We start from the raw sequence: 14,536 nt of genomic DNA, 5'->3' as shown, positions 1-14,536 counted from the left end.
GGGAGTCTAACTATTTATTCATTTTTTTCCCCTAGAGAAACCGCTGAGAAAATTGGAAGAAAAAACAAGGAAATGTTCATTATATCAGGAAACAGAGCTATAGATCAGCAACTTTCTGTGAAAACTACCAGTATGATTAGAATAGATTCTGAATAGATTAGAATAGATTCATGATAAAGCTCTTTAACACAATTAAAAGATTAAATTTATATGATCATATCAATATTATAGTGCAGTTTTATTATAATAATATAACATTTGATTTAATTTTTGATTTTATTATATATATATATATATATATATATATAGTAATGTTATTTTTGTAAATTTAGCACATTTTTGTTGTACATTTTTGTAAATATGTCAATTTTAGGCAGATTTTAAGGCAATTTAGGCAATTTAAGTATATATATACTTAAATTGCCTAATATATATATATATATATAGACTGATCTAGATAACAACATGAATTGGATGTGTGTGGATTTTCTACATTCCTCTTTGGATAATTCCTTACAGAATGAAAATGAAATGCAGGTTAGTTGCAACTGAGAGATTTATTGACCCCTGTGCTCCTTGTGTCTGTTGGAAGCTGTGTGTGTGAGTGTCTTCTCTGATTAAGACAGCTCTGGTGCACAGACTCATAACATCTGCATTATGACTTTAATAAAGTCAGAAATTAGGAATGTAAAAAAACAGTAAGGAGGGTGTGATTACATGTTTGAATAAGAATGTGTGTGTGTGTGAGAGAGAGAGTTCTTCGCTCTTTTTAGTTGAGGAGGCAGGACTCGTAGGTGGGCACCATGTATTTGATGTTGATGAAGGCATCCTCGCCCCCGTAGCGTTCAAACACCTCAAGCGTCTCCTGGATCAGGTCTCCAATGTTCTCTCTTTTCTGCTGGCTGTAGTCAATACCGTCACCTGTGTTTCCTGCACACAACACACACACACACATATTGTTAAATTAATTTTGTTAATTAATTTAATTCATTCATTTGTTAATTTGTGTATTTAATAATATAATATACAATAACAGTAATTAAATTACCATTTGTGATGTTTAAAGGTCTAAAAGCACTAATAAAGTGTATAAAACACACACATTCTGAATGAAGCAGCTCTGATGACTGTTCAGCAGGAGTGTGTGTACCTCAGATACACTGAACAAATCTGTAATGATTTATCAGGAGGAGGAATATGTGTGTTTGGCGGATGTTCTTGCGCATATCTCTGCCGCTCTCTGATGTCACATTAGAGAAACCCATAAATCCCTGAGCAACCTACAGCACTCACACACACAAACACACACAAATCGATATATTCACACCATCCGAGTCCTCCACCATCACACATACACACAGACTCCTCCTCATAAACACACAAGCCCTCCTGCTATACCAACCAAACAAACTTTCTTCTGAGGTCACACAGGCCCAATTATACCTGCAAAGAAGCCTGAACACACACACTCACACACACACACACCTTTCCGTCTCTCTTGCCTGCTTATTAAAGGAAAAGATGACAGGCACATGAAAAGAGAGCAGTTAAGTAGGGAGCTTCTCTCTTCTAGCGTGTGTGAGTGACTGTTGTCTGTTTAGAGTTTGTGTAACTGTATGTTTTCATCTGCTTTTCTTATTTACTGACTTGTGGATCATTTCCATCTACTCCGTACACCAACTCCTCTCACACAGGTCTCAAAACACACAGCTGTCAATAAAATATTAGTACAAAAGCAGAAAGTCTTGTGGTGTGTAAATATGCTCATCTGTACACAGACAGACCCTTTTAAGCAGCCCGCAGGCAGTTGCCCAACTAACAGGCAAGGTTCTCTCAAAGTTATGAACAAATATATTAAAAATTAGCTTCTTATCAACAACACTGTCACATACAGTAATAATGCAAAATATTATAACTAAAAACGTAGTTTATTCTTGTGATGTGAACTTCCAGCATCTTTACTCGGGTCCTCACATTATCCTTCAGAAATCATTCTAATATGATGAATTGGTGCTCAAGAAACATTTATCATTACACTCAGGTACAAGAGCTGTCACTGGGATGATGATACCCTTTCAAAAGGTACACCTTATACCTAAAGAGTAGATATTGAATGAAGAAAGAGTGGATCTTGAATAGATCAAAATGGTACATTTTAAAACCTTTTTAAATGGTACCATCCTTGTGATGAACAGAAAGTTCAAAAGAATGGCATTTATTTGAATCAGACATATTTTGTAACCACTGAATGGGAGTATTCATAATTAGGCATGTTGGAAGACACAAAATAAAGGCTGTAAGGCTGCATGTGGTCATCCTGTTGGCTAGATATTCTCTATATAGTCAATCTGGATTGGATCCAAAAATAGATGCAACAGACCACCCTATGCTGTCTGGAGTCTGGACCCCAGACACTCATTTCAATGGTGTGACCGACCGTCTGCTGTGGATCTGTACAGTTGTAAACGACAGGCTGCAACTATCATCCTCATGGGTCACACCAGAGAAACCTGTCAATCACACTGCAGGGCCTGCACTATTCGCACATCAGAAACACAGGAAAATAAAATCAGCTCTCTCCGGTAATCCTTCCTTCAGGTTTTCTACGCTTTCTCTCCCTCATTCAGCATCTTTTCACCAGAGTAGGAAGAGAGAGAGAGAGAAAGTAGGGGGTTAGAATGAGCAGAGTTTTTAAAGCAAAGATATGGAGAATGCTTTGAAGAGGTAGGAGAGCTTAATTTGCCATCTGCACTTAAACCGTACAGATATGCTTCTGTTTGGAATCATGTGGAGTCCAGCCTCTGATGTATAGGGTTCAGGTGTGGTGTGAAGTTCAAGCAGGAATGAGGATTCTGCATATTTCAGAAACCAAAATCATACCAATAACCCAACGGATAGAGGAAAACAAACAACACACGCATAAATAAATACACCTATTTCTGTATCAGTTATTCTCAGCCTCAGATGGCACAATCACAAATATGGATTGCTCAATAACCATCTGATATAAATTGAACACAAAATGGCAAAAGCTTTCTGAAAGTAATTTCAATCGGATTCATGCCAATTCTGGGAATCAGAGTCCACAGATTTCTATCAGTCTACCAGGAAACGAAGCCGTAATTACAAGTTTCCATACAGTGAACATCTCTGATCAATAATTATTTGCTGGTTTGAAATTTTACAAGGTTCATGGCATCCAAAAAAATTTGTTTTTAATTCCTCCACAAGATCTCCACGATTTATCTTCTCCACATTCCATTTTGTTCTGTTTATTTTCTGTTTAAAGATTAAAAATATACCATTTAAAAGTTTGGGGTGAGTAAGGTCTTGTTTTTGAAGTCTCTTATGGTTACCAAGGCATGGTTATGGTTGACAAAAATAATTAAAAACAGCAACATGGTGAAATAATATTATTACTATTATTATTTATAATAACTCTTTTTTTTAATTCTTTGATTAATAGAAAGTAAAACAAAATAGTTTTGAACATTAGAAATGTCTCTACTGTCACTTTTAACATTTCATGTTTCCATTCTTAATTTACTCACCCCAAACTTTTGAATGGTAATGTATCAAAAAGAAAATTGAGAATTAAATATTAACAATTGAAGTAACACTGTGTGATATAGAAACGCAATAATGAGAAATAAAGCCTAAGGAGAAAGAATTTCAAAACAAGCTTCTATACGTTTCAGATTTACTCTCATAAAAATATCCTTGGCTTGTTTTTGTCTTGGCTTGTTCACATGAAATGGTCAGAGAGTCACTTCCTGTGTAAGTAGGCAGCTCTTGGCCAGATTAAGTTGCAATATGGACCAAATGTTAGTCACAATCCGGCAAAGCAACTACATCCAGATTTTGAATCTGTGTGTAAACGGAGGGCTGCTATTTTGTCTTGAACAAATGTTCTCTTTGATTTCTCTTTAAAATGTCAATCATAAGGAAACCCACTTCCATATGAGTATATCTGTACTCTCTTTTTCTCTCTCATCTGTTCATTGTAAATGTGAGTTTGAACAGCTGTCTTTTTCATCCCCCCTCTTCGACTATTTATCCACACCTCTATTCTCACACCTCGCACCATTCTTTCTCCTCTTCGCATCTAGGCAGCCAGGTTGGCGTCAAGAGGGTTGTCATGTCAGAGCAACTAATCCTTCCCTCTTTCTCAGTATCTCTCTGGACATGTTCAGGGCTGGAGCTAGGGCAGCAGCTGGAGAACTCATGGTTCTTGTGTTTGGGTTTAACTGGACTGATCCAAGCACAGAATGTTGATATTGGATTACACTCCCGCTAATGGCCGACAGGGTGTAAAGAGAGTACAAACAGTGGAGCACTGTGAGGCAGGACATTTGCCAAATGACCAAGACTGCTCATCACATTTAAAAAGAGAAAAGAACATAATGTACTTCTGAAAAAAAAAAATGTAACATTTCAAAAAAATGGTATTATCATGTTTTCCAGTTAAAAATCTAGACCTAAGTCTTATTTTCAGAATTTTCATATTTTAAGTAATTTAACCCCATAAAATTGTGTTAGTTTTAAGCTGAAAACAAAGTAACAACAACACAAAAACAATTCCAGTGGGTTAAAAAAATACATTCAATTAATTTGAATACATTCAATTCAAGATCATTATTATATAGAAAACACTGGCTTCTCAGGAAAAAAAAATCTATTGTTTGAATGGTGTTTTTTTATAAGAAAAAAAAATAAAAATACTAATTTAGACTATGATATTTGCAGAAAACCTTGTCTGAAATTGCTTGTTACCTAGCAAAAAAACAAAAAAAAACAAGCTATAGTTTTTTTTTCTTCAGTACAAACAAAATGACTGAAGCATTAAATTAAATGAGCTACCATTTTATGGGTGTGTGAGACTTGTACACACTCAAGCACACATCATCATCACTAACTCAGAACTGCGTCATCTCTGTCTCTGCCATCTCTATCATTAGCACCTCATTAATAGATTATGTAGCTCACACATACATACATACATTCTAATAAACACTTGTTGTTCTTTACATACATATGTACACATATAGCTAGCTCTGATGTACCCATCAGAAACCACTATACCCATCCTGTACTCACACACACAGCAGGTGAGAACAAAGATGTCAAATCAGCGGCTAGTCTAAATAATACATAAAAAATGTCCTTATTTTTTTCTTTAAACATTCTCAGCAGTTCCTCTCACAGGTCCCGACCTTGCGTGAGCTCTGCAAATGGTGGTAGCATTAATATTCATGTCTAACAGCTTGATTAAATGTACCTTTGCACCGTGAACAGGTGTGCATGTGTGAATAGCTCATTTACACCTCATAATGGTGAGAGCAATTGTTCATGCAAAACAAATTTTTTGATACGTCTCAGGTTTCATCATCTAGTTGCTTTGGTTCATAGTTTTGAATTCTTTGTGTGAAGAATTTAGTAACACTATACAATAAGGTTTTATTTGTTAACATTAGTTACCAACATTAGCTACCTAACAAAGAACAACAGCTCTACAGCATCTTATATTGCTTATAATTCACGTTCTTGCATATGTTAAATAATGTTAACGAATGAGACCGTATATAGTAAAGTGTTACCAAGAATTTTTGGAAAGCCCTGATTAGAAAAAAATGAGATATTAATGTTCGAAACATTACTTTTAAGGTGTTGCATTTACAGAAGAAATGAAACTTTAAACCAATTATTTTGATGTTGAGCTACAAATGAAATGTAGAGCAAACATGTGGGCAAAAGAAAGAAAGAAGCAACAGCCTGACACAGCAAAGAAATAGGGGGTGTATAAAGATGGTGTCTGAGTAATCAGTGTTGTTAATCTTCCTAGAAAAAGAGGCGTTAAGCTGAAATACACACGCCACACAGGCACATACAGACAGAAATGGGGAAATGCACCACATGTAACATGAGTGCTGAGAGATTCTCATGAGTTGCTGTTTGTGAAAGAGGAGCTGGGAGCCCAAGACAGCTGGGAATGAGATGAAGAGTTTTTACACCCAGACTTGACCCATCGTACTGAAGTGTAGGGGAAGACGGAAGGTTATTTCAGTGTTATTTAGTCATTTGGCCGGGCAACTTTAGCAGATGACAACTTCAACTAGAGACAAGATCTTAGGGCATTTTCACACCTAGTTTGTTTAAGCACTCCAGGCGGTCTCGGACCGATACAACATGCATATGCGAACAACCCAAATGATCTCACACCCCTTTTCCAGCAGAATGGTTTGCATTCTGCAGCCAGAACCTGTCTTTGGCCAGGCGAAATGGAGAGCGTCACAAACCGGCCAAGTGACTTTCAGACTTGAGGAGCGAACGGTGACATAACGCTGTTACAGTATGTGTTGTTTATTCGACTATAACCAGACAGAAAAAAACTAAACAAAACGTTGCGCATGTGTTTATGCAGGCATTTTTGCTGTTCACATCACTGGGAATGATTCTAGTAAACTAGCTATTCTCAGCTGTCCTTTTCGGAGATAACATTGAAACCGTTGATTCACTTGCTCTCTCTCTCAAGCTGGGTCTCTCTCTCTCTCTCTCTCTCTCTCTCTCTCTCTCTCTCTCTCGGTCTCACACATAGTTTTAGATACATATTTTAGATACATATTTAGATATAAAGAGCAATATAGTGCACTGGGTTATCAGGTTACACATTTTTTGGGCCAAAGTTGATCAGATTTTTTTTACCCCGGAACCCCCTTTTCTGCAGTGGATCTGCACAGACAGGTTTGAGAACGGACAAGGGCCAGAAACCTGCACCAGAACGAATCGCGTTGGTGAAAAAGGGGTATCAGACCACCCAAAAAGGATGCTATAAAGTTTATATAGCCCCTTTTGCACTGGGAAGTTAGTTCTATGAACATAGTTAGATGAACAAGCCACCAGGGTTCCCCAAGGGTCATTTTCCCTGTTGCATTCGCACCACCAGTAACTCTGAAGGGACATGCTTATTGTTGTGACTTCTATTTTGATGGCTTGGAGGACATTTATTTTGAAGGTGCTGAGAGAATGCCAGAGCACACATGTAGCGCCCTGCCCTTGTAGTGTTTTTGTTTTCATTTTTGATTTATATTCTAATAATATTCTGCTTAGGTTGTAGTCCTGTGACCTGTTCCAGTCAGATGTATAAGATGGTGGTGCCATAGTATAGCGATGTTTAGTGTGATTTTTTTTCAAGTAACATCCAGAAAATTAATCAAACTTTCCCTTTAAAAAAATGCAAACACTGCTGCCAACAATCATATATCAACATTTGTTCAGTTTAGTATCTTGGTTTATCTTAATAATTGAGGCATCACCTATACCAGTATGCCACATTCAGAGTGGTTAGCCAATCATAAAATTAAAGTAGTCACATATACAACTTTTAAAGGATGAGCAGCAAAACCAGTCTAAGAAAACGTAATATAAAAAGAGACTACAATATTAAGACATTACAAGTGAGGTTCAAAAAAAGTGTACAAGATGGGTCCTTTAAGCCCATTAAGCGCTTTCCTATTTAAGTGTATGAGATGTAATAAACATTAAAATGTCCATCGTTTATTCTCCCTGTTTGCTGTGATTGGTATTCCCTTACAGTGATCAGTTAGCTGCATGTCACGCTAATGAATTAATGGTCTGTAGCACTTATGCACCTCTCCTTGTATGTCCAAGAGTTAAAATGCTCCCTGCTCCCTCCATTAGTGGGATGAAGAGCCTTTAGACGGAGCGTCTGATCCGTCTCTCCACTCCTTTACCTCCCCCATAGGGCCTATTAGCATTCCAATCCATTCCACTCCAGGGGTTTTCATTGGTGGAGGTTATTCATTTCTTTAATATGATTGGCTGTGGGGGGAAAGGGAGGGCGGGAAAGGAAACCATGGCCTGTCAGAGTGATTAAATGCATAACCCAACCATGACACCAGCACTCTGATGAGCTCTCACTTTCTTTGTATTTCTTTCACTCCCTCTTACTAAAATCCAAAGCTATGTGACAAAAAAAAAAAAAAAAAAAATCTGAGGGTTTGTGTTCTCTCTCTCACTATTACGAGAAGAGGTGCAGCTCTCCAGTAAATGAGCGTTTTATGGGTCTTCAGGCAGGAGCTCAGTGTGTTTATGAACAACACACCCCCATAACAGAGTTTAAGAACACTATTTACATAAAGCCCAGTGTGTGTGTGGTTCTTGTATAAATGATAATTAGTGTTCTTTAAAAAAAGAGGCTTGGTGAGCAGCGGCTTTCAAGGATCACGTAGGAAATCATGGAGATGAGGTAGCTTCTGAGAGCAAAACAACATACTGTATGACTCGAAGTCAAAACAAACCAGTTACACTGACAGCTCCCACATCACTTGATAGATCAGAGATCAGATGTTTTCGTTCTCATTCATGCGGACCAGATTCAGGAAACCATCAGGCTAAATTCCCAAAGCAAAAACTGCTAAAACAAATATCTTTCATTCAGTGCGAGCATGTTGGAGAGTTAGTGAACCAGAGTGTTAAGCACATATGTTGGTTTATTGCTAGCAGATGGCCTTTATTTAAAAGTAAGAGGAAATTGAGGTTACTCACATTGTGGTTTTCTATAAGCTAGAGTAGTACTAAGTCTGTACAGTTATCATAAATTTAGTTTATGGAAACTTCATGTCATCATGTCTTTGCAAATCCATATGACTTTCTTCTGGGGAACACGAAAGTAGGCATTTAGAAGAATGTTCAAACTCACACATATTTAAAAAAGAATGTTCTCATATATTAATTCAGGGCTCCAGACTGCGACCAAATGGTCACATTTTGCAATCAAAATTTGATAGTGTGCGTCTAAATTTTACATCCAGTCGCACATGTGCGGCCAGTAAATTGCCACACGATAAACATGGAAGGGGCGCGTCAATGAACCCGGAATGAATGGCAGGCCAATGAGTGTGACAAGAATAGGGAATGGCCACTTTAATGGCGCTTTTCCACTACACAGTACCAGCTCGACTCGACTCGGCTCGGCTCGCCTTTGGTTTTCCACTGTGTAAAATTTGTACCTGTACCTGCTTTCGGATACTTTTTTTAGTATCATCTCTGGCGAGGTTCTGAGCGAGCTAAGGTGAGCTGAGCCAGAACTAAAATGTGACGTGAAAACAATGCCGACTGCTGATTGGTCAAAGAAAATCGTCACCATTCACTGCGTCATCATTGCACGCGCCAGATGGAGTATCCAGAATATCTCCGCCATTTTTAAATAGTTTTTAATAGTTTCTAAACTTACCACTATTATTATTATGGCAACTCGGAAGAATACGCCATGGTCAAGCGAGGAGGTGCAGACTTTCCTTTGTTTGGTTGCCGAAGAGAGGATCCAGCGAGAGCTTGATAGGGCAGCGAGGAACGAAAGGCGTTGCTATGATGACTGGGTACTATTTGGCGGTACTGTCTGCAAGGGAAAACGGAGCGAAAAGCGAGCCGAGCCAAGTTGAGTCGAGCTGGTAGGTAATGGAAAGGCGCCATAAGTGGCTAATGTGGGGAGGGGAGGGTCCTAGAGATAATCGAGAGCACGTAAACGTCTGTGGGAAGGAGATGGAGACAAATATCACAACCTGCAATGTGCGTCTGGGCAATGAGCAAGCAATATATCGAATCGTTGCCGAGCAGAGAATGCAAACAAAATAATAGACAATAATAGACAGCGCAGCGCCCCGAACCATAGACAGTAAAATAAAGCACCGAACTTGCTAGTCACGGGCCGATCTCAACCACGCGACACTGTTACTAGGAGAACCAGTGAAGAAATCCATTGAATTCGCCTCAGAATTAATAACATCATCGCTACGAGATCCAGTGAGAAACATTCCGATTCAGCGCTGTTCTAAACTATAGATATCAGATCAAACAGCGCTGACCAGGAGAAACCAGCAGAAACACTTACAGAAGGCTTTCAATCCACAAATCAGCAACATTCACCATGGATTTGGGCTAATGTAGTAACTCTAACTATAAATATGATATTGTGACAGAAACAGTCAAACGCTTACAAGTACTAAACATCTTTTTCCAGCACTTCAAAACTATAACTATTGGCTATTTTCACTCCTTAATATGCTACCAGATAATTGTTTTGTAGAACTCAGTGGCTCTGGTGGTGCTGCCCTCAAATTTGAGTCTGGAGCCCCGTGAACCTAAAATAAAACTGCAATATCTGTAATAATATTGTAATATTTGCTTTTTAAATCAATTTATTATTAAATAATTTGTCAGTATTACAGTTAATTTGGGGAAAATTTGAATAATTGCATTGCAAGCTCCTAAAATTTCCAGTCTAAAATTAAAAAAAAAAATTAGTCTGGAGCCCAGTTATTCTATTATATTTTATTCCATTTTTTTCCCAATCTTATTTGTGCTGGCAAATATTCAAACTTGGCAAAACATGAACAGTTACGAGACACTAAAGCAATGCTGTTCAATGCAAAGTTTGACATCACTAAAAAAAAAATGTTTTAAAATAAAATACAGACTTTAAGTGCTTATTTGACAGTGTGACAAAAATCTCCGTTCTCTTGAGCCCAGCAACGACATTGTGCTGAACCAATACTTTTTACTTCTAAAACTGGACATCTTTACATAACAAATACATGCACATTAAATGAGTTAATTTGCTGAAAAATTGCAAACCAAATGTTAAAAAATAAATATAGAAACAGAGAGAAACCACTAGCAAGAAAACGAAAGACGGTACGGTAAGACAAAGAGAGCTAGAAAGACAGGAAGGGAGAGAAAGACCTGCTTTTTCACTTCGTCCCACATGACTACCCTCCTCATCAGTGGTGTAGTGGTAAAGGAATAGCCTCTCGCTGCTCACCTCATTACCGTCTGTATACATGACACAGACTCACTTCTTCCTCTCTCTTCTCCCTCAGGGTGGATGCTTAAATGACAGCTATTAGCCAAACACAGGGCTATTTGTTTTCATATTTCCTGGGCTCGTGCTATCTGACATGATTCTATTTGTGCCTGCAGTGTTACACTGCATGTGTGATGACTGATGGGGCGCCAGGCAGAGCTGGTTTTGCTTGGCTGCTAAACTGGGGCATTCGCGAAGGTGAGAGGGCACAAGATATGATATACCTCATTCATCATATGGAAAGATGGCGAGAGAGACCATTTATACATCCCATTTTTTGGAAATATTGTGATTTGTATAGACAAAGTAATACAATTTGATTTTGACTATAAGACAGAAAGAGATGCATCCTATAACACCAATAAGAGAGCCATAACATGGTAGACATCGACATCATTACAAATATTCAGATATTCAAGTGGTCTAACGATATTAACGATATTTCACCTTTATTGTAAGGCGATTTCTCCTCTGTCATATGAACGACCGGTTGACTTCCTGAGCCTCAGAAACAGGCAGTGGGCTCAGATTGGTTAGCTTGGGCCGGTGTGTTGTGATTGGCTAAACTGTAGTGCACGTTGTCCGGAAAATTCACGCGCATTACCTTTATGGGCGAAGTTGCATATGTGTTCCTGTCCCTAACATAATCAAACATAAATTGTATCCATTGTTGACGAACTACAAAATCTGTAGGAAGCCTGAATACAGAAGACCTGACAGCTGGCTGAACATAACACTTTCGACGAGCCGCAGAAATATGGCCATGCCCTTTTTTGCATATTCCGGAGGGAGGGTTGATGCAAATGTATGGGTTAGTTACGTATAAAACCCGCTGTAGTCCCAATCAAGTCGTTTTTGCAGGCATTTAACTTCCTGATTTTTAAAAGACGATATCTCTGTTTACACTGAACTTTCAGCACTGCAACTTTGCAGATACAGTTCATGCACCAACAGCAACATTACACACTATTTAAAATGAAAAAAAGTGATCACAATCAACCACCCCTTTAAGCAGCACGGCTGTTTTCAACATTGTAAGAAGAGTTTGTTCTGAAAGTTTCTTGAGCACCAAGAATGATTTCTGGAGAATCATGTGACATGCTGAATATTCAGTATCACCATCACAGGAATAAGTTACATTATAAAGAATATAGGGAAATAAAAATGCTAATATGCATTAAGCTACCTATACAGCTTAAATCTAAATTGGCACATCTGGTGTTGATGACAGCACTAAAAACATTTGGACATGAGGAATATTTGAATCGCCAATATTTATATGAGAATTGCACTCTGAATCAGGTACAGAAAATCATGGGGGATCAAACTCACTTTTTGTATTCACAGTATGAAATGCTCCCCTACGGTAGAAGATATAGAGTCCCATTGTGCAAACTAAATTGGTAAGAATTCCTTTGTTCCTGTGTCTGTACGAATGCTGAATAACAGTCTATCTTATCAATTTTATATTTGTAAAATCAACTGTCTTTCCTCTCTTTTATATTTTATATTTATATGTAAATGCAGCAACATGTAGTCCAAAACAAATTTTCTTTCAAGGACAATAAAGTATACTACTACTACTATGTATGCTTCATGCTAACATTATTTTATTATTCATATATTAATTTAAATGGCTTTAAACAAGGAAATAACATCAAAGTTATTGGCCATCAAAAGTCATTTCCTCACCAAATCCCAGTTTTAATCACAAAGAGCACAACTTGGCAAGTGTAATTGTAAAGTATTGTCTCCTTTAATTGAGGCACCGCATTCACACTTCACACAGGAACAAAACACACACACATTTAAACATGAATGCATGCGTTTATGAACAGGTTCAGTAAAATGATCTAGCATGCAGAGAACTACAGAGCCTCCCTTAGGACCTGACCTCTATAACTATCTCAGGGGTCACATGACTAATGTTACCTGTCATTTCATGCTTTCTAAACTCTAATGTTTTTTTTTCTTCCTGTATGTGCCTTATGAGTGCAATCAGAGCTGCAACATTAAACAGAAGCCTGAATAAGGAGCAGTCAAGTTTACTACATCAGTCAGAATGTGTGAGACAGAATGATGAGGCACCAGAGGCTGCCACACACTTCCTCTCTATCTCTCTCTCTCTACACTCACTCACCTCTCTTATCCACTCTGTTTATGCTTTATCTCTTACATCACATTCCTACTTTGTCATGCAAGTGTGTGAGAGCAAGTAGATGTGTGTGCAGGTTAATGTGTGGGTGGTTAGCATGTGGGTGTTTCTGTAATAGGCACATTTATATTACAGGTGTTGGTTTTTAAGAAAACTAACAGAATTAGCCCATTTATTTAAAAAAATGTATGTATATGAAAGTTACATTAAAATGGTCCTGGAACATTTTAGCATGAAACAAATTACAAACGCACCACAATTGTGTCATCATCTCCACAAGTGACAAGTTAGTGTTTTAAATATCCCTGCTGAAAAATTCAGAGCACAAACCAGATTTCCGTGTTGGTTTCCATGTTACATTCCAGCATAGTCATTCTGTTCTCAAGCAAAACTGAGCTGGTGTAGCTGGTCCAACAGCTCTCCCGCTTCCAATGCTGGTCCCAGCATGCAAAACATTATGCTGATGACCAGCAATGCGGAATTTTTCAGCAGAATTGTGAAGAAATCGAAAAATCACACAAAATAGCACCTGTCAACTGAACCTCAAGCTGAAAGTATAACATTATGCAAAACTGTGAACATGTTATTTAAATGTGTACTTAAGATAAATTAAGTAGCGAATTAGCAAGAAAGAGGAATGTGACACTGTATTATGAAAATGTTTAAAAAGTCACCATCATTGTTAGTGAATGGAATAGAGAATGGAAGCACAGATGTCTTAGGAAACGAAAAATAAATAAAGTAAATAAAGATAATAAAAAAGATGAAACCTCACCACTGTTCATAAACTGATCCTGTCCATCAACACCACCAGAGAGTGAAGTGAAAAATAGCAGAGAGGGTATTGACAGAAACGAGAGGATCAGAAGGAGGGCCGAAGAAAAGCGATGTTCTTGTGAGTAAACAACACGCAATCAAACACAATGACACAACATGCTCTACCGAACACAGTCAAAAGTGATTTTTTTTAAGCAACAGAACACAAAACATATCCACTTCTATCTCACAGATCTACAACCCCAGGCTTTAGCCATTTTTCTGCCAAATGATATTACGTTCCACCTTTAAAGTGAAATGAGAAGAGAGTGGATCTAAAAGCATGTCTAGTTTTATCAGAAACAAATAAATGTAAATCTGGCAACATTTTATCAAGTTGTTGTATGTATCACGGCTCTTCAGAAATGAAATGTCTTGTGAGTATCGCTAAAAGGTTAATGCTCTATCGTATCGAACACCACACACTTAAACCTAACCGATAGTGTTGACAAAAGGAAACATGAGTTAAAAAAGCATTTGTCGAAACAGCCATTCCATTTCAGCTTGCTTATAGCTTAAAAGTCTTTGAACTGTTTTATCATGACCCATATTTTACAGGACCTCACAGAATTAGTATTAGCATCCCATGTTTGTGCTTGGTTTTGAGAGAGGAAGTTAGCGAAATGGTTAGCATCACTAAAAGCACTTCAAGCAAGATGACAGCTGGTCAAACATGTTTGTGC

The 14,536-nt window shown here is 37.9% G+C and overlaps 1 protein-coding gene across 1 annotated transcript in view; it reads right to left on the bottom strand.

Moving 5' to 3' along the window:
* Positions 1 to 14,536, bottom strand: part of pacrg (PARK2 co-regulated) — a 109,426-nt gene continuing 94,890 nt past the window's right edge. Inside the window, exon 5 of the mRNA XM_089120401.1 lies at positions 1 to 930. Within this exon, the coding sequence (XP_088976527.1) occupies positions 770 to 930 (161 nt within the window). The 3' untranslated portion in view covers positions 1 to 769. The remainder of the gene's footprint in view (positions 931 to 14,536) is intronic.

The sequence above is a fragment of the Pimephales promelas genome, chromosome 15, assembly GCF_988280905.1.
Source record: "Pimephales promelas chromosome 15, fPimPro1.hap1.1, whole genome shotgun sequence".
Classification (NCBI taxonomy): Eukaryota; Metazoa; Chordata; class Actinopteri; order Cypriniformes; family Leuciscidae; genus Pimephales; species Pimephales promelas.
The sequence above is the reverse complement of the archived record's forward strand: the minus strand, read 5'-3'. Positions and strand labels throughout refer to the sequence as shown.